The 18087-nt window shown below is 47.7% G+C and overlaps 1 protein-coding gene and 1 pseudogene across 4 annotated transcripts; one reads left to right on the top strand and one right to left on the bottom strand.

Moving 5' to 3' along the window:
* On the bottom strand, nt 1-13504 carry CRX (cone-rod homeobox). Of its 4 annotated transcripts, XM_066373876.1 has the most exons (7): nt 12331-13504; nt 11793-12023; nt 11380-11477; nt 9935-10026; nt 4888-5022; nt 3887-4038; nt 1-2892 (listed from the first exon to the last, which is right to left on the bottom strand). In XM_066373876.1, the coding sequence occupies exons 5-7, from the start codon at nt 4985-4987 to the stop codon at nt 2245-2247; spliced, it is 900 nt and encodes a 299-aa protein (XP_066229973.1). In that variant the 5' UTR covers nt 4988-5022; nt 9935-10026; nt 11380-11477; nt 11793-12023; nt 12331-13504; the 3' UTR covers nt 1-2244. The 4 variants fall into 4 exon arrangements, with proteins under 4 accessions (XP_066229973.1, XP_066229972.1, XP_066229970.1 ...); XM_066373875.1 differs by lacking the exon at nt 11380-11477; XM_066373873.1 differs by lacking the exons at nt 11380-11477; nt 11793-12023.
* On the top strand, nt 7478-7608 carry LOC136401833 (U4 spliceosomal RNA; annotated as a pseudogene).
* Nucleotides 13505-18087: the final 4583 nt, after the last annotated feature.

The raw sequence follows: 18087 nt of genomic DNA on the forward strand, positions 1-18087 counted from the left end.
CAGGATTCAACATTTTAATCACTTTCAGTCCAAAGGAGGCCAGGGAAGGGGGACCTGAAGTTCCAGGGAGGGGATAGGGGAGGACAGAAGGTCTGTGGCCCCTTCCTTTTGTCCCCACTTCCCTTGTCACTCCTCCTGGCTTTGGAAAGTAGACCCTTTGCCATCTTCATTGACAGCTGGTTAGGCGGCCACTCCAGGAATTTCATGAACAGATTCCGTTCCTCTCTCTTTCGAACTCCTCGAGCAGCCTTGGAAGACCGCATGATAGGAGTTCCTTGTGTCCTCAGCTTCTCTTGCCTTCCGTCCTTCAGAACATCAAGCCCTCCCTGGACCCCTTATCAAACTGCCTTTGAATCGCTTGCACAGCCATGCCCTGCCCTGTGGATGGGGAACCCGGAGTCCTGTTTACACTCGGGACCCCAGCCCCAGAGTGTGGAGTGTCTACAAAATGAGTAACTAATAACGCATTCGCGTCCCAACTTGGGCACTCACCCAGAGCACGGTGTCGTCTCCGCCCACCCTCCCCTGTGAATTTTGTCTGGATCCCCCATCCTGCACCCCTGTTTATCAGCGTCCCACTCTGGATTCTGGGCCTCTCTTGGGTTTAATGTCATAAACTCAGGCTCACAAGAGATGACCAAGTGGTGTGTTGAGTAAACCATCTCTGTGGGCTCTACTGATCACGCTGTGCCCCCCGGGGTTCAGGATGTGGGAACCTTTCTTGGCCTGAACCCAGAAACATCATCTGATGCCTTTCAGCCTCTCTTCACACTGTGGCTTCCTCCTGACCCCTTCCCTCCTCTGGGGTCCTGGAGCCAACTCCTACTGGCTTATAAACTCAGATTACATGCATCTCTTCCCAACCCTAAGTTTGGTGACCTCAGATTGGTGCCTTGAATTTAGACATAATGGGAGTATTTACACCATGGAAACTGGCAAGCACTACAAATCAGGGCTCTTCCTCTTCCTGGGGAACCACTTGTTAGCCATCTACCAGCACACCACTGCCTTCCCACCCCACTTTCTTTCACCTGTGCCTTGTGAAACCCACAGGTGAAAGACTCCTGGCTCCTGCCTCTCCTAAACTGGGAATGAAAGGAGAAGTCAGGCTGAGGAGGCAGAGGCCAATGCACCAGCTTCCAAGGGTATCAAAATGCCTGACTCCTTAGAATTCTCACAGTACTGTCTCTGCCAGGTCTAGCTGTATTAAAAGCAATATGGTGCTGCCCCAGGAAGATGTCCTCAGGCCAAACGCTGCTGTTCAATCGCGCAATGGAAACTGCAAGCAAAACATCTAAAAGAGGGATTGTCTGTGGAAATGTGGGCCTACTTCCAAATTCGTTTCTCTTCTCTCCCACCCCGGCTTTTCTATATTTATAGGTGGGAAGCTTGTTCACCCCCTCTTCTCTTTAAAATACCCACAACTATAGATGATACACCCCTTGCAACTACCACAATTCCTCCAATGTTTGGATGAACTTCACCTTTAGACAACCCTAAAACAAAAGGAAAAAAAAAGAAATAGACATGGAACAGGCAAGTTGCCTCCATTCTTCTACCAGATGTGTTCATTCCTACTGTCTGAATGAGTGGTTGAAAAATGAAGTGTTTTTAAGAAGATACTAAAAACAAATAGATGCTAAATATAAGCAAACAGGCCCCTAAGCCTACCATGTAAACCGGACATTTGTGAAGTCAGTTAAAATTGTCGAATAATTGTCCTTGATTTAACTGTATAACTGGCCTAAGTTTCCATGATGGGGATTCTTCAAGTCTGTCTTTGGAAGTTCTAGAAGGATCTCTAGCCACATGCTAAAGAAGCGTCCACATAGAAAGTTAAGGAATCGAGCCTCCCTACTGGTTTGTTCAAGGGCATCTCAGTTCCGACCCAAACATCACCCCCGAACCCACGGCAAGTTTGGTACCCTTTCATCCCAGGGCAAGTTCTCGGCACCAGTTCCTGGAGTCTGGAGCGTATGGTTGGAAGCACCAGTTAGAGTCGGTGTGAACTGGAGCTGGGTGGAGAGAACACTGAGCCCTGCTCAGTCGCCCCAGGAGAGGGAGGAGGCCGTCTCCCGGGGGGAAATGGGGGGCTGTGTTGAGCTAAGCTGCTCATGAAGCCGAAATGGCTGCAACCTTTGGCAGGATGGCTGGCTCCTGCTGCTTCTTCACAGCTGCCGCCTATCTAAGCTTCAGGGAGGCAGATTTTAGCAAGAGATGGAGGGAGATGGAGGAGACTTGCTTCTACAAGATCTGAAACTTCCAGGCACTCTGATCCTTGTAGTCCAGAGGATCCATGGGGTTGTAGGCGAATTTCCAGGTGCCTGTGGGGTCTTTGAATTCCAAGCTGTCCACAGGGCTGTAGGCGCCATAGCTCTGGCCTGACAGGGAGGTGGGGGACTGGGCCAGGGAGGGTCCCATGGAGGGACCTGACAGGGGGCTGAGAGCCGGGCCTCCCAACTGGGGCACCATGGGGGACAGGTAGGGATCCAGACCACTGAAGTAGGAGCTGGGAGACCCGTAGGCAGAGGGGGAAGAGCAGAAAGCAGAGGCAGGGGTGTAGGTCATGGCGTAGGGTGCTGAGGTCAGAGAAGGCCCTGAGGCCACCAGCCCAGCCCGCTGGGCCTCCGGCAAAGGGGACTCTGAGGCTGGACTCCAAATGGACACAGTGGCCACCGCTGTCGTAGGAGAGCCTGAGAGGCTGGGCAGAGGGGGGCTGTAGGAATCTGAGATGCCCAGGGGGTCTGCACAGATATCAGTGGAGGGCCTTGGAGAGGTGCCTGCCTTCCTCTTGGCAGGACGAGCCTTGGCTTGGGCCCCTGGGGGCTGCTGCTGCTGCTTCTGCTGCTGCCGCTGCTGTCTACACTTAGCCCTGCGGTTCTTGAACCAGACCTGGGGAAAGAGGAGAGAGCGGGTGGGGGAGGGGGGAGGTCAGGGAGCCCTCATGGCACTCAGGAATGATGTTGCTTACTGGTGAGACAGGCCGGGGTCACCTCTCCGTTTGTGGTTCGTTCTGGAGCACTCCATTCATTCCTCCATTCATTTGTCCACCCATCACCCACCCACCCATCCATCCATCCATCTGTCCACTCATTCAATCATTCATACATACAATTGTACATATACACATTCATGCCAGCACACATATACCCATCCATCTATCCATCCATCATCAAATCATTCATATACACATATATACATTCACCCATTCAATACATACATAGTCATACACACACATATATATAACTGTACATACATGCACACATTTATCTATCTAATCATCAGATATACACAATCATACAAGCACACATGTAAATACATTCATCCATTTACTCTGTTAATAACTGTGCATTAACTGTCTTCTCCATCAGTGAAGCTGACATTTGAGTTGAGAGAGACAAATTATAAATAACCAATAAGCTAGTAAATCACATAGTATTTTAGAAGGTGATAAATACTATGAAAGAATCGATTGGGCAGGACAAGGGGGAGCAGTAGAGTTGGGAGGGGAAAGACTGCAACTATAAATTTGACTGTTGATATAGGTCTCATTGACTGACAAGGTGACTTAATTGGTTGGTAAAGATCTTGAAAAAGATGATGAGGAATAAACATTCCATGTAGGGGGAACAGTGCATACAAAGGTCCTGAGGCAGGAGTGTGCTTGGCAGGCATGTTAGAGGTAGAACCAGGGGTCGGTTGGCTGGAGTAGGGGGAGTGGTAAGAGACAAGCTCAGGGTGTGTGTGTGTGTGTGTGTGTGTGTGTGTGTGTGAAGGATTTTTAGGGCATTTTTTGGCTGTCACTGTCACTCTGTGACCTCTCCTTCCTCCCATCATTCTGGACCCCAGGAGGGAAGGGAGGGGCCCAGGAACCAGAACCTCCCACCTGAACCCTGGACTCAGGCAGATTGATCTTCAGCGCCACCTCCTCGCGGGCGTACACGTCCGGGTACTGGGTCTTGGCGAACAGAGCCTCCAGCTCCTCCAGCTGGCTCCGGGTGAAGGTGGTCCGCTCCCGCCGCTGCTTTCTCGGGGCGCCTGGGCCGGGGACAGGGAAAGAGGACTCTCAGGTGACCCAGGCCTTCAATTCTCTTCTTCAATTGGTGAGGCCCTGAGGGTGCATGGGACCCCAGGAAGCCCTTCCTGGGTGGTCATCTTATCTGATCTCTAGACTTCTCTGTGCCCCTGGGAGTGGGTCCCTTTTTGCCTGTCATTTTAGGGCTCACATTTCACCTGAGGAGAACTGGCCCTAGCCTTGTAAGGAGGTGTACGAATTTGTTTTTTTTGCCCCCTTTCCACAATTTCTTAGGCACTAAAACATGACATTGTGGATATTTAACCATTTCTAGCCTATCAAAGTGTCAGGTTCATAATATTCAATGTAACAAAAAAACTAAAACAGCTAAAAAATAATGTCACCAGCCCTAGTGGGTGGCACAATGGCTAGAGCCTCGCCCTGGAGCACTGAGGTTGCGAGTTTGAGCCCGTTTGAGCCCTGGTTAGGGCACATATGAGAAGCAATCAATGACACAATTAGGTGGAACAGTGAGTTGATGCTTCTTTCTATTTCTCTTCCCTTTCCTCTAATAATAAAAATAATAATAATAATGCCACACACAAAAAATGGAGAGCTCACTTCTCTTAGAAATATAGCATTGCTGACAGATGGGGATCCTCCTGGGTCCCCCCTCCTTCACTCCAGAAAGAACCACAATCCTGAATTTCTATGAATATCCATATACTTTCCTCCAAGTGACATGAAGTAGTGTTTTGGATTTGTGTATGGCCCTGATGTCATCCTTCCACCTTCCTCCTGAGGGCAAGGGACTCCAGAGGCCCCAAAAGGTGGAGGCCAGCCTGGGTGGCGGGGAGAAGGACTGTACTCACTTGGATAGGCCACAGCTTGGTGCATCAAATCGACACTGGGGCCGCTCAGAGCCAAGGCGTTGACGGAATAGTGGGGCCCCGGGTTCATATACGCCATCATGATCTTCGGGGACGCTGGGGCCCAGGTCAGTGGGCCTGCAAGAGAAGGCGGGCGCAGTTCACACACTCCCCCGCTACCTGGTGGTGACAGGAAGGCGTAAGTTCAAATCCCGCCTCTGTCTTTTTTTTTTTTTTTTAAGATTTTACATACTGATTTTACAGAGAGATGATAGGGGGCGGGGAGTGAGAAGTATCAACTCAGTTGCTTCACTTTAGTTGTTTATTGTTTGCTTGTTGCTTGTTGCATGTGCCTTGACCAGGCAAGCCCAGGGTTTAGAACTACCGACCTCAGCATTCCAGGTTGACGCTTTATCCACTGCGCCACTGTAGGCTAGGCCTTGCCTCAATCTTTTCTAAGGTATGTGATCTTGGGACTCTGTGCCTCAGTTTCTCCACCTATACACATGACCCACTGTATAGACAGCTTCACCGAGCCTGTCTATACAATAGAGCTGAGGCTGTAATGGACATCATCGGTAAAAGCTATTCTTCCTACTCTGTTCCTCACAAAAATCCAGTCCTGCCACTTCCCTCTCCAAAATCTTTGCTTCTAGGACCCTGGGAAAGATGTTCAGTCTCTCGCAGAATCAGGGGGAGTTGAGTGACCAGATATCTGAGTTGGCCTGGGATGGAGGGATTTCTAGACGCGTGGAACTTTCAGGGCCAAGTCTGGAAGAGTCCCATACATACCAGTCTGGTTGATCACCCTAAGGGAAGCTCACATTAAAACGTCTGAGGCCTGTCTGGATAGCTTGGTTGGTTAGAGCACTTTCTGGAAGCTCAGAGGTTGCTGGTTTGATCCCCAGTCAGGGCACATACAGGAACAGATTGATGTCCCCGTCTCTCTCTCTCCCTGCCTTTCTTGATAAAATCAATCCAAAAAAAAAAACAACCAGTCTGAGTGATGACCTTTTCTTTATGCTTATTTTGTGTGTGTGTGTGTGTGTGTGTGAGAGAGAGAGAGAGAGACAGAGACAGAGACAGGGAGAGGGACAGATAGGGACAGAAAAACAGGAAGGGAGAGAGATGAGAAGCATCAATTCTTGGTTGCGGCACCTTAGTTGTTCACTGATTGCTTTCTTTCTTTCTTTCTTTCTTTCTTTCTTTCTTTCTTTCTTTCTTTCTTTCTTTCTTTCTTTCTTTCTTTTTTTTTTTTACAGAGAGAGAGTCAGAGAGAGGGATAGACAGGAACAGACAGACAGGAATGGAGAGATGAGAAACATCAATCATTAGTTTTTCGTTGCACATTGCAACACCTTAGTTGTTCATTGATTGCTTTCTCATACGTGCCTTGACCGTGGACCTTCAGCAGACCAAATAACCCCTTGCTCGAGCCAGCGAGCTTGGGCTCAAGCTGGTGAGCTTTATGCTCAAACCAGATGAGCCCTTGCTTAAGCTGGCGACCTCGGGGTCTCGAACCTGGGTTTTCCGCATCCCAGTCTGATACTCTATCCACTGTGCTACCGCCCGGTCAGGCATGATTGCTTTCTCATATGTGCCTTGACCGGGACAGCTACAGCAGACCGAGTGACCCTTTGCTCAAGCCAGCGACCTTGGCTCAAGCTGGTGACCCCAGGATTTCTAACCTGGGTCCTCCACGTCTCAGTCTGATGCTCTATCCACTGTGCCATTGCCTGGTCAGGCTCTATGCCCATTTTTGTCCTATCGAGCTGTAGGCATATATTGGATTGGATAGATGAATGTATCTGTGTCAGTATGAATGATTAGATGAAGGGACTTAGGGATGGGTCTCTGCACGTTTGTGTAATTGTATGTATAAATGATTAGATGGGCACATAACTGTATTCATTTCTGTTTCTTGAATTCCTCTCAGAAATGGCTGGTTCCCAATGACTTAAATAAATCTTTGACCTGTATTTGTTATATATGGTCTGAGAGGTTTCTGAATATTTTAAAATTACAATTTTAAAACAGGGGTGTGTGAATGTGTATATGTTTAAGAGACCATATACTACCAAAATATATATGACATAAATTATGTAATACATACATATTCAATATATCATATATATATGTATATATATACATAATATATTAGGTAAGAGGAGGGGAGATAATGAGGCAGACTCCTGCATGTGCCCTGACTGGGATCCACCCAGCAACACCATTTGGGGCTGATGCTTGAGTATCAAGCTATTTTTAGTGCCTGAGGCTGATGCCCTTCAATGGTGGTATCTTCAGCACATGGATTCACGTTGGAACCAATGAAGCCACTGGCTGTGGGAGGGGAAGAAGGAGAGAAAGAGGCAGGGGGCGGGGGAGAAGCAGATGGTTGCTTCTCCTGTATGCCCTGACTGGGAATCAAACTGGGGACGTCCATACACTTGGCTGATGCTCTATCCACTGAGCCACCAGCCAGGGCCACATGTATTATATATTCAAAGAAGAAAATATGGTGCTGAGCAGTCCACATAGCATGCTGTCATTTGTAATTTTTACTATTTTATTTTATTTAAAACACTTGAATAAAAGCTTTGTGCAGTGGCAGTATTGCAGTCAATGAGGTTTATCTGAGTCCCAATAGTTGCTAATTGAAAAAAAAAAAACAACCTTGAAAAATTTTTCACTTATAGTTGACATTCAATATATTACTTTCAGGTGTATAGCCTAGGCATTTATATTTTTAAAAGAAGGCAATGACCAATGTCACCCAATAAAATTTAATTTAAAATGCTCCAATTGTAAAAACAAGGCAATGATTTTATTATTATTATTAATATCATCATCATTATCATCATCATCATTGTTATATATGCTGTTCTAGGCAAAGGACGTTTCCAGGAAAGACACAAGAGACGGTAAACATGGCTGCCTCTGGAGAGGTGTGCTGTATTCATACCCTGTTTTTATAGTTTGGATAACTTTTAACCACATATACTGTAACCTTTTCAAAAGTAAAACCAACAATAAACTCTAAAAAAAATGAGAGCCTTTCCATGGGTCGCCATGGCCTTCATTAAGATGCCTCAGAAACTCGCAGCTGCTCCGGACACTCACACAGCTGTTCCTGGGCCAGGAGTGCTTGTCGCCCGCGCCCCCCACCTGAAGTCCCCTCACCAGTGAACTCCTCCGCCACAGGTTTCAGCCCAAACGTAACTTCTCAGAGACACCATCCCACACCCTCAACTGAATGTCCCTCTCTCTCACACACGCGCACACACACTCATTTTCTCTCTCCTGTTTTTCAAGACATTGCTGTATTGAATATAACACATTTATAAGTTTGTTTACTGTCTGTCTCCCCAACTCTGTCAGCTTCCTGAGTGCAGGGACTATGTATATTTCCATCCCTGCTATGTCTTCCTGCACCACCAATAAATATTTGAAAAATTAAATGAATAAAGGCCCTGGCTGGTTGGCTTAGCGGTAGAGCATTGGCCTGGCGTGTGGAAGTCCCAGGCTAGATTCCTGGTCAGGGCACACAGGAGAAGCGACCATGTGCTTCTCCCCGCCCTCCAATCTCTCTCTCTCTCTTTCTCTTCCCCTCCTGCAGTCATTATTCAAATGATTAGAGCAAAGTTGGCCCCTGGGTGCTGAGGATGGCTCCACGGTCTTGCCTTAGATGCTAAAATAGCTCTGTTGCCAAGCAGTGGAGCTGTGGCCCAGCCGGGCAAAGCCTTGCCTGGTAGCGGCTTGCAAGGTGGATCCCAGTGGGAGCGCATGTGGGAGTCTGTCTCTGCCTCCCTGCCTCTCACTTAATAAAAATAAAAATAATAAATGAATTAAAAATAGAGGTCCTGGCAGGTTAGCTTGGTGGGTTAGAGCATTGTCCTGAAACTTCATCCCCAGTCATACGGGAAGTGACCAATGAATACATAACTAAGTGGAACAGCAACTGAATGCTTCCTTCTCTCTCTCTTTCTTTCCCTCCCTCTCTCTGTCTCTCTAAAAACAATCAATTAAACATTTTTTTAATTAAAAATATGATGACATTTATTTCAGCTCCTACCCATTCTTCCCTCCCTGCCCTGTCCCTTTCGTCTCTCATTTGGGCGGGAGAGTTCTATTTATCACAAGCGGAGGTTCTACTGTCTATTGGGTAAACATTTTTCAAGCGTTTACCCCGCTCTAGGAACTCGGGATATAACAAGAAATAAGACACACAGCAGCTCTGTTCATGGGAGTGAACTTCCAGGTTCAGGTCAGAGAAACAGTGAAAGTGGATTTTCTTAGAAAATCAAACTGCTTCTAGAGAGTTTCAGCACCTCTGAGGAAATTAAATAAGGGTATTTATTATGATAATGATGGGGTGTGGGGTGACGGCAAAGCAGCAAATTCAGATCAGGGAAGAGCTCTCAGGAAGGGGGTGACCCTGGAGCTGCCCAGGGAAGGATTCCGTGTCAGCATTGGCAAGATCTCAGGGTCCAGGCTTTTCCAGGCAGAGGGAACAGCAGGGGCAGAGGCCTGGGGGCTGGAATTGGGTTTATCTCGTTGAAGGAGAAACAAGGTGTCCAGGGAGACTGGAACAACTAATCAAGGACCAAGTGGACTAAGATTATGTAGGACCCGATGGAAAGTCATGGGGAGGCTCAGTGCTGATAATAATAATAAAAGCCGTAGCACCATGATATTATAAGAATCTATTGGAATCCTAGGCAGTGCCCAATAATCTTCGTACTCTTGCGTTGTCCTTCCCACTGAGCCAGGCTGACTCATGCGACCAACAAGACATCATAGAAATAGCTGTGTGACTTCCGAGGCTGGCTCTCCCTCTGGGGACGCTCAAGCCATCCTATGGGGAGGTCTATGCAGAGGAACTGAGGCCTCTCGCCACCAGCCACGGGAATGAGCCCCCCAGTCAAGAACTCAAGTCACTGCAGCCCTGGCTGACATCTGAACACCCTGAGCCAGAATCATACAGTCACACAGCTCCTGGGTTCTCGTCCCTCAGAAACTGTATGCCATCATAAAGACTTACTGTTTTTACCTTCAAAGTTTGGGGGTGATTTGTTACACAGTCATAGATAACTCACAGCCAAGCCTTCTCTGTACAGGATGTCACCAAGTCCTCAGCACAACCTAGGGAGGCAGAAACTATATTACTACGTATTATGTTCCCAATTTACAGCTGACAACATCTTCAGGCTCAGGCCCCGTGATTTGCCCAGGGTCACACACACACACAGGCTGTGAGTGGGACAGGGGATTCCAACCCTGGAGAATTCCTGATGCCCTGTTCTCCCAGCCCCCAGCGGGGCTCCCTGTGTCCTCTCTCTCTTCTTCCAGGGAGCAATGATGTTCCATTGGAAGCTCTGGAGAGAGTGGAAACAGGGAGAACCGAGAATTGTGTGCTTGGGACGATTTGCAGAGCGTAGAATAAAAGCATCCACTTCCGATGTCTTCACTCTGGCATCGCACACCAGGTAATCCTGCTAACCTGGCCTTCTGGAAAGACTAGAACTCTCTCCCGGGGGTGATTCCACCCCCTAGGTGGGGAATCTGAGCCTCGGGGGAGGAAGCAGCTCACTCCAGATCAAGCAGCTGATAATGATAATGACCTCCACTCCTCAGACTCCTGATAAGAGCGGACAACAAGACAATAGCAGACATCCAGGTCGGCACCTAGATGGGGAAGCTCATGATACCGGAACCTTAGAACTTCTTTCCTCAGCAGACACTCCTTCAAAGTCTTCGTGTGTCTGATCTGAAGGAGCGTAGACAACAGTGTTTACCTTTGTTGAGCATTTATGATGAGCCTGACAGCAACCCTGTTAGTGTCCTGCCAGGCACATTTCAAGGCTGTGATGCTTCATGATCCCATGGAGTAAGGAGAGGGAGACCACTGTCCCTGCCCTGGGGGCCAACCCCTGAGCTCCAGGTTCCTGCCTGGGCAAGTGCTCTGACAGGTGAGGCTGGAAGGCTCGAGCGCACCTGTGGGTACCCGGGGAGGTCATCCCATTGGACAGGTGGGGAAATGGAGCCGGAGGGGGCGGGCGGATGGTGCTGCCCGAGGTCAGGCAGCTGACAACCAGGACATGACCCCCTGTTGGAGTCCCCAGGTGCTCAGACACTGCTCCCAGGGCCTCGGGAATAACATCTTGGGGAACAATAACATAGTGAAAACTTCCTATTACCATCCCACTTCACAGAGGAGGAAACTGAGGCTCCGAGAGTCCCCAGTCCCATCCCGCATGCCAGTGGCAGAGCCAAGGCTGAGCTAGCACCTGTCCCCTGAGCCTGTGCCTTCCTGATCAGCAAGCCACATGCCTCCACGACCCCACAGAGCTAAGACATCCATTTCTCAGATGAGGAAACTGAGGCTGAGTGTGGTTCTGTCAGTTCTTGACGTCACACCAGGTGTGTGTGGCACAACCAGGAATATAACCCAGATATCTCAGGCCCTACAGCCCTGCCCTTGACTGTCAAATCTACCTGCGATCATCCGACTGAGTCGTTGTGGCAACTTGTCATTGTCCTCACTTTGCAGATGAGGAAACTGAGGCCTGGAGAAGTCACATGAAGGACCAAGGCTGCACAGTGAGAAAGGGCAGCCTTTAAACCCAGGTTCAGGCAGCCTCACATCAGCCTTGGCACGACTGCCCCATCTCAGCCTCGTTCAAGGTCCTCCTTTTCAGATCTCTGCAGCCCCCATGGGCCCCTCCATCAAGGGGGACAAGGGTCTGAGATGCAGGTGCCACTGGGACATGGGAAAGCCAGAGCCTCTAGGAGCAATGAAGTTCCCATGTAAGCAGTTTGCCAGAATTGCGATCCCCAAATTGTCCAATTCTCTGTCCCCTTGGGCATCTCTCAGCCTCCCCTCCCTCCCTCCTGCTGCAGCCACAAACCTCTATGCGTGTCGCCTCAATTCTATTTCTGTCATCCGTCCATCTTTTCAACAAATATTTAGGCATTCCAACTACATGCCCAGCGTGGGAGGAAGTCAAGGTTCAGTGGGGAGACGGGCAGTTGGTGAATAAACACACAAATGATGAGAAGGTTTCAGGCAGTGATGAGTTTTAAAGGAAATCCACCGGGAGGAGTGCCAGGTGCCTTCAAATGGCTGAGAGGCCCCAGCCCTGGAAGCGGAGGGAGCTTGGTCACATCACTGCCCCTGAATCCTCCAGGGTCCCCTATCTGGGGGCCAGCTCTCCCTGTCTACCCTCATTCTCTCCTTTTGCAGTCACAACCCAGCAGTGTCCCCAGATGTCAGCATGGAACCTCTGTTCCATGTGGCATTGTTCTGCAATCATCACACACTCATTAGCCCCTGCGCCAGACACTGAAAAGTCTTGAAAAAAATGAACCCAACTTCTGCCCCTTACTGTCCCCTCTCTCACGTCTTCCCCACCTTCCATCCCCTCCAATGCCCCAGCAGACACTCACCTTCAGGAAGGAGAGACAGGGCCCATGTCCTGGACAGGGCTGTCAGATGGCGGAGGCTGAAGGAAATGGGTCCCTTCACATGGGGAGATTTTAAGCCCCAGCCACCAGTGATGTCATTTGCCGTGTGGCCTGGATCTCGGAGGGTAATCCTGGCCCGGGTGGGGGACTGGACTGGGCGCCAGGAGGTGACATTGGCTGGGAGGGGGCAGGGCATCTGTCCGCCTAATCCCCTCCTCTCCCCACCATGACATCTTGGCAATTAGGGCTGATGGGGAAGGGAGGCCCCCGCTCCTGTCTCTGACCAGGAGCTGCCACTCTTCATGGAAGTTCTTCCTTAGGTCTAACTGGCATCCCTGCAGCTTTGGCTATTGTCTCATGAAAGAAGAAGGAGGAAAATGCTGGGTGTCCTGGAGAGATCACTTGAAAAATGAGGAAGCAGGGCTTTCGCAGTCCCTCTCCTGGGTCACCCTTTCTCCACCCAATAGTCTGTCTGCCGATTAGTTCATCTCTGCTCTGCCCCCTTGTTCTCTCATCTGCCTCCGTTTCCCTTTTTCTCTCTTTTTTGACCTCAGCCTCCATCACTCTCATTTCTGACCTTCTTGTGTCTTTGTCTTTGGACATCAACTTTTCACACTTCTTCCTCCTCTCTTCTCTCTCTCTCTCTTTCTCCATGCCATTGGTCTTTGTTTGGAATTTCTATGCCTCAGTTTCTCTTTTCTTTGGGCCTCAGATCACGCCCCTTCTGCCAATTTGCTTGTGTTCCCCTCTCTCATTCTCCGCCCCTGCTCCTCTCTGTCCCTGCCTTGACTGAGTTACCTGTATTTCTGTTTTGGTCTCTCTAGTTCTCTGTCTCTCGTTCTCTTTCTCTCTTCGTGACTCGGTTTGTCTGTGCTTTGGTTTTGGCATCTGTGTGTCTCTGTCTCTCTCAGCCTCTGCGTCGCTCTGTCCCTGTCTCCTTGTCTGTCCACCTCTCCCTGTAACTCCAGCCGACCCTCAGTACCTCTGTCCTTCTTTATCCAACCTCCTAACATCTAATCTCCCTTCCTGTTTCTTTCTCTTTGCCCTGCTTCTTCCTCTCTCTCTCTCTACCTTTCTCTTCATGTCTTTCTCCCTATGTAGGTACTTCTGTTCGGACTGTCCTTGGCTCTTGTGCCTTCTGTGTTTTCTTCTCTCTCTCTTTCTCTCTAAATATTAATACCTCCCTGAGCTCCTGGTCCCCACATGGGCCTGCTCTACTTCTCCATATACCCAAACACACACCTGCACACACACATGCGCACACACACATGTGTGCATGAGATCATGCTAATCCTGCCTTGTGGCTGGGTCCTTGTGTCTCACCATAAGGGGCCCTTTCTTTCTTGGCCTCCCCCCAAACCCCTGCTAGGAGAGATTAAGGCCAGCAGCCTGGCCGGGGAATCAGGGCAGGTCTCATTAGCTTGAAGAACCAGGGGTGACAGGGAGAGAGGGAGGGGCTGTCTGACCCTCAGTGACCCATCAGGAGGCTACTTGCTGGGAGAATCCTTCCTATAACAGACCTCCTGGCCCATCAGAGCAGGGAAGGAAAGACAGCCATGCAGGAAGAGGGGAGAGCAAACAGGTCCTTGCAGGCTCATGGGGGAAGGTGTCAGCTACTCTGCATTGCCTGGTCCTGGAATTTTGGCACTAATTGGCTCTGGGGCTCAGAGTTCCCCCAGAGTGGGAGAGTGTGGAAAGGTGGGCCTCACAAGGTCATGCATGTGACCCTGAGGTCAATCAGAGCCTGAGGTTCAAATCCCCGGTGGGTACCCTGGAGCAAATCTTTTTTTCCTCTATACCCAGTGACTCAGGAGGAAATCTTGGCATTTACTTTCCCCTCCCTACTTTTTCCTCACCTCCTACATCCAATCCACCCTAAATCCTATCATCACTTCTTTCAGAGAATGGTCCTGTTGAAAACCACAAAACACTGCTGGGAGAAATTAAAGAAGACTCAAGTCAATGATGAAATATACCATGTTCATGGATGGGAATACTCAATAATAATTGTTAAGATGTTTATCCTTCTCAAACTAATCTTTAGATTAACTACAATTCCAATCAAAATCCCAGAAAGATATTTTTTCTTCTTCTTTTTTTTTTAAAAGCATTTTCTTTAGACATCTTTATTGTTCTTTTTTTTTTTTTTCAGAGACAGAGAGTCAGAGAGAGGGACAGATAGGGACAGACAGACAGGAACGAAGAGAGATGAGAAGCATCAATCATCAGTTTTCCGCTGCGACACCCTAGCTGTCCATTGATTGCCTTCTCATATGTGCCCTGACCATGGGCCTTCAGCAGACTGAGAACCCCCTGCTCAAGCCAGCAATCTCGGCTCCAAGCTGGTGAGCCTTGCTCAAACCAGATGAGCCTGCGCTCAAGCTGGCGACCTCAGGGTTTCGAACCTGGGTCCTCCGCATCCCAGTTCGACGCTGTATACACTGTGCCACTGCCTGGTCAGGCCCAGAAAGATATTTTTATAGAAATTGATACGCTGATTCAAAAGTCTATGTGGAGCCTGACCAGGTGGTGGCACAGTGGATAGAGTGTTGGACTGGAATGCAGAGGACCCAGGTTTGAGACTCTGATGTTTCTGGCTTAAGCACAAGGTTGCTGGCTTGAGTGTGGTATAATAAACCTTGTCCTATGGTTGCTGACTTGAAGCCCAAGGTTTCTGGCTTGAATCTAAAGTCACTGGCTTGAGCAAAGGGTCACTCCCTCCGCTGTAGCCCCCCCCCCCATCAAAGCACACACGGGAAAGCAATCAATGGACAACTAAGGAGCTGCAATGAAGAACTAGTGCTTATCATTTCTCCCTTCCTGTCTGTCTGTCTCTATCTGTCCCTCTCTCTATCTCTCTTTATCTCTGTCACAAAAAAAGTCTATGTGGAAATAAAAATGTTTATGTAGAGCCCTGGCCGGTTGGCTCAGTGGTAGAGTGTCGGCCTGGCGTGTAGAAGTCCCAGGTTCGATTCCCGGCCAGGGCACACAGGAGAAGCGCCCATCTGCTTCTCCACCCATCCCCCTCTCCTTCCTCTTTGTCTCTCTCTTCCCCTCCCGCAGCGAGGCTCCATTGGAGCAAAGATGGCCTGGGCGCTGGGGATGGCTCCTTGGCCTCTGCCCCAGGTGCTGGAGTGGCTCTGGTGGCAACAGAGCGACGCCCCAGAGGGGCAGAGCATCACCTCCTGGTGGGCAGAGCGTCGCCCCCTGGTGGATGTGCCGGGTGGATCCTGGTCGGGTGCATGCGGGAGTCTGTCTGACTGTCTCTCCCCGTTTCCAGCTTCAGAAAAATACAAAAAAAAAAAAAAAAAAAAAAAAAGTTTATGTAGAAATTCAAAGGATTGATAATAGTAAAAACAATTAAGAGGCCTGACCTGTGGTGGTGCAGTGGGATAAAGCGTCGACCTGGAACACTGAGGTCGCCAGTTCGAAACCTTGGGCTTGCCTAGTCAAGGCATATATGGGAGTTGATGCTTCCTCCTGCTCCTCCCCCTTCTCTCTCTCTCTCACTCCTCTCTCTCTAAAAAAAGAAAAAAAAAATTAAGAAAATAAACAAGTTGGAGTGCCCTGGACAGGTAGCTCAGCTGGTTAGTGTTGTGCTGATATGCCAAGGTTACGAGTTCAATCCTCAGTTAGGGCATGTACAGGGATCAACCAATAACGAATGCATAAGTAAGTGGTACAAAGGATTGATGTTTCTTTCTCCCCCTCTCCTTCTCTCTCTTTAAAATCAATATATAAAAATTAAAAAAAAATCAAGTTGGAGAACTTATACTACGTGACTTCAAGACTTATTGATATACAAAAGGCTTATTGTTTTGCAACGGTAATCAAGACAGCATGTTATTACAGAAAACAAATAGGTTGGTGGAACAGAATAGACAGTTCAGAAATTGACCAAAATGTTATGGTCAACTGATTTTTGACCAAAGTACCAAAGCAAGTTAACAGGGAGGTCTTTTCAATAAATTGTGCTTGAACAACTGGACGGCCATGTTGAAAAACGACCATGACAATAAAAACCCCTCAATCTCTCCCTCATACAGTACACAAAATTTAATTTGAGATATGTTATAGTCCTATATGTGAAAAACTAAGTATGTAGCCCCTAAAAAATTTTTATTTATTTTTTGACTGGGGAGTAAGCAAAGTTTTCTTAGAACACAGAAAGCAATAACCATGAAATAGAAAATTGATAAATCAGATTTGATCAAAATTGAAAAATTCTACTTTTCAAGAAGCACCATTAGGTTAAAAAAATGTTAGCCACAGTGTGTTAAAATGTATTTGCAAAATACTATACCTGTATTCAGAATACATAAAAATCCTTTAACTCAATAATAAAATAGCTGGAGAACAGACATGTCACAAGAGATATACAATAACCAATACACTCACACACACAATAAGACCCAAACCATTCAACATTATTTGTTATTAGGGAAATACTAATTAAAACCACAACGTGATACCACTATATGCCCACCAAAATGATTAAGCTGAAAAATTCTGACATCACAAATGTTGGTGAGATTGGGGAGCAACTGGAATTTTCATACCTTGCTGGTGGGAATACAATGGGGCAATCACTCTGGAGAACTGCTTCGCTCTTTTCTGTAAAGCTGAACTATTATTTCTATAAGTTGATCCAGTAATTTCAGTCCTAGGTATAGGCATAGGACCTATAACAATGTTTCGGTCAACAATGATCTGCATATAAGACAGTGGTCCCATAGCTTATAAAAGAGCGAAAAATTCCTATCACCTAGTAATATTGTAGCCCTCTTAACGTTATAGTGCAACTCTTTACCTGTTTGTGGTGATGCCGGTGTAAACAAGCCTACTGCGCAATCAGTCATATAAAGGCATACAATTGTGTACAGTAGGTAATACTTGATAATAATAAATGACAATGTTACTAGCTTATGTATTTACTATGCTACACTCTTTATCGTGATTTATTTGTTTATTTATTTTTTACACTTGATCTTAGGCAAAAGGCCGAGAAGCGATTGTTTTGTTTATTTTTTTAGAGGAGGGACAGACAGACAGGAAGGGAGAAAGATGAGAAATATCAACTCATTGTGTGGCACCTTAGTTGTTCATTGATTGCTTCTCATATGTGCCTTGACCAGGGGGCTCCATTCAAGCCAGTGATTCCTCACTCAAGCCAGTGACCTTGGGCTCAAGCAAACCACAAATAGTTCAAGGACCCTACAGAGAATACCTGCACCTAGCCACAGTAACCGGACTTTGACTTATGTGGCTACCTTGGCTTTGGCAGCATACATGTTTAATAAAGACTAACTTTCTGCCTTCAGAGACAATCTAAACAACTTTTTTTTTAAAGATTGTATTTATTGACTTTTAGAAAGAGGAGAGAGAGAGAAAGAGGGAAGGGGAGGAGTCAGAAGCATCAACTCATAGTAGTAGTTGCTTCTCATATGTGCCTTGACTGGGTGAGCCTAGAAATCTGACCCAGCAATCTCAGCGTTCCAGGACGATGCTTTATCCACTGTGTCTCCACAGATCAGACAACTCTAAACAACATATGCAAACATTTTTTTTTCTTTTCCTTTAAAAATCCCTGACTTGCTTCCTCGTGGAACACCATTTGGGTTGCTATCCAAATCTGTGAATCCAGAATTGCAATTCTTTCACCCCAAATAAACATTTTTGCTTGATTAATGCTTCCTAATAACTTTAGATTAACACAAATAAAGAGGGGGTTATGAGACC

The sequence above is a fragment of the Saccopteryx leptura genome, chromosome 3, assembly GCF_036850995.1.
Source record: "Saccopteryx leptura isolate mSacLep1 chromosome 3, mSacLep1_pri_phased_curated, whole genome shotgun sequence".
Lineage (NCBI taxonomy): Eukaryota > Metazoa > Chordata > Mammalia > Chiroptera > Emballonuridae > Saccopteryx > Saccopteryx leptura.

Excerpts from the sequence above, each read along its gene's own strand:
- CRX (XM_066373873.1), bottom strand. The coding sequence starts at position 4,987 with ATGATGGCGTATATGAACCCGGGGCCCCACTATTCCGTCAACGCCTTG. Across the intron at positions 4,039-4,887 it reads CCAAGCTGTGGCCTATCCAA|GCGCCCCGAGAAAGCAGCGG; the intron begins GTGAGTACAGTC and ends TCCCCGGCCCAG. Across the intron at positions 2,893-3,886 it reads TGCCTGAGTCCAGGGTTCAG|GTCTGGTTCAAGAACCGCAG; the intron begins GTGGGAGGTTCT and ends CTCTTTCCCCAG.